The 2,141-nt window shown below is 40.9% G+C and overlaps 1 protein-coding gene across 1 annotated transcript; it reads left to right on the top strand.

Moving 5' to 3' along the window:
* LOC120016156 (extensin-like) lies at window positions 1-1,870 on the top strand. The gene is made up of 2 exons (XM_038868791.1): window positions 1-1,093; window positions 1,585-1,870. The coding sequence occupies exon 1, from the start codon at window positions 28-30 to the stop codon at window positions 1,069-1,071; it is 1,044 nt and encodes a 347-aa protein (XP_038724719.1). The 5' UTR covers window positions 1-27; the 3' UTR covers window positions 1,072-1,093; window positions 1,585-1,870.
* The last annotated feature ends 271 nt before the right edge of the window (window positions 1,871-2,141 follow it).

Genomic DNA, 2,141 nt, shown 5'->3' with positions numbered 1-2,141 from the left:
AATGCAGTTCTCTTTGTAGTACTAAAAATGGGGAATAGTGGGTCCCCAATGACTTCTCTTCTTGCCACTCTTGTGGCTGTTTTACTCTCCTTCATTAGCTTGCCAGCAGAAGCCATTGATGGTCACTATATCTACTCTTCTCCACCACCGCCAAAGAAGTACCCACCGCCACCATCTCCTCCTTACCATTATAAATCTCCACCCCCACCTCCACCACACAAGTACCCACCACACCCACCAAAGAAGTACCCACCACCACCATCTCCTCCTTACCATTATAAATCTCCACCCCCACCTCCACCACACAAGAAGTACCCACCACACCCACCAAAGAAGTACCCTCCACCACCATCTCCTCCTTACCATTATAAATCTCCACCCCCACCTCCACCACACAAGAAGTACCCACCACACCCACCAAAGAAGTACCCTCCACCACCATCTCCTCCTTACCATTATAAATCTCCACCCCCACCTCCACCACACAAGAAGTACCCACCACACCCACCAAAGAAGTACCCTCCACCACCATCTCCTCCTTACCATTATAAATCTCCACCCCCACCTCCACCACACAAGAAGTACCCACCACACCCACCAAAGAAGTACCCTCCACCACCATCTCCTCCTTACCATTATAAATCTCCACCCCCACCTCCACCACACAAGAAGTACCCACCACACCCACCAAAGAAGTACCCACCACCACCATCTCCCCCTTACAAGTACAAGTCACCACCACCACCTCCACCACACAAGAAGTACCCACCACACCCACCAAAGAAGTACCCTCCACCACCATCTCCTCCTTACCATTATAAATCTCCACCCCCTCCACCACCCAAGGTGTACCCTCCACCACCATCTCCTCCTTACCATTATAAATCTCCACCCCCTCCACCACCCAAGGTGTACCCTCCACCACCATCTCCCCCTTACAAGTACAAGTCACCACCACCTCCTCCAAAGAAACCTTATGTGTACAAGTCTCCACCTCCTCCTCCTCCAGTACACAAGCCACCACCACCCCATTACATCTATTCATCCCCTCCTCCTCCTCACCATTACTAGAGAATGATATATCTTCTTCAAGGTAAGCTCCCATTAAACAACATTAATTACATGCCTTACAATGCTGATGATAGTCACTATTAAGAATTTTCAACAAGTTAAAGGTTTAAATACGTCTACATTCTACAAAAAACTAATATTAAAAACGACATTATCTATACAAAAAAATTCGTTTCTAATTCATGACAACGTCTATAAATATATAGTAATCTATATTTTATGCTTGAATACATATTTAAATGTATAGTAAAAGGGCCAATGATAAGGATTTTATTGTTTAAACTGTGAATTATAACTTATAAGAATCAAAAAAGAGAACGTGAAGAGAAATAATATACAAATATTCATGGGAGTGAGGGATTGATTTTCTGATCATTGGTTTTTATAATTTCATTACATATTTATATCACTCTAAATTATAAACTCTAACTCTATGAACAGTAAATTTAACAATTTTACCGTACAACATACCTTGTGTTGTTAGTTACTATTTTTACTATAACATTGTTGCAGGAAAAGGAGAGGAATATCCGAATAAAGACCTAAATGAAGGGATGCCATTGAAGAAAAAAGGGGACAGAAAAGCGAGTTTCCGCGTTTGATGGACCTTTGTGTTTGTTTTAGAAGGAATAATAAAAAGAAATGCATGTTGTATGTATTATAAACAAATGTAGTGTGTGCCTGCTCCACATATGACTTGTTTCCATGAATGGACGAGTCATATTATTATCTAATTTTCAAAGTTGTCGTCAATCTAGGGCTTGATTTTACAATTTATGTGATAAACAATGTTCCTCGATCTATTGTGAATTAAAAAAAAAAAAAAACTCGAATATAGAAAGTATGCGTAAACCAAAGAAAGAAAGAAGACACAAGATTTAATGAGGTTCGGTACAACTTGCCTATGTCTCGGGCAAAGAATAATGAAGAATTACACTAATACGAAGAAGATTACAAAAGATATGAGCTCTTAAACTCAATGACTAATTCAAATTCCTTTCTCTCACACTCTCCCTCTCTAGCTCCAGACGGTCTGTCTAACCACCTAGAAAGTTGCACAAACCTTAAGT

Source organism: Tripterygium wilfordii, chromosome 15 (genome assembly GCF_013401445.1).
Source record: "Tripterygium wilfordii isolate XIE 37 chromosome 15, ASM1340144v1, whole genome shotgun sequence".
Classification (NCBI taxonomy): Eukaryota; Viridiplantae; Streptophyta; class Magnoliopsida; order Celastrales; family Celastraceae; genus Tripterygium; species Tripterygium wilfordii.
This window is presented reverse-complemented; position numbering and strand designations above follow the sequence as displayed.

Coding starts and splice junctions, on each gene's coding strand:
- LOC120016156 (XM_038868791.1), top strand. CDS start 28: ATGGGGAATAGTGGGTCCCCAATGACTTCTCTTCTTGCCACTCTTGTG.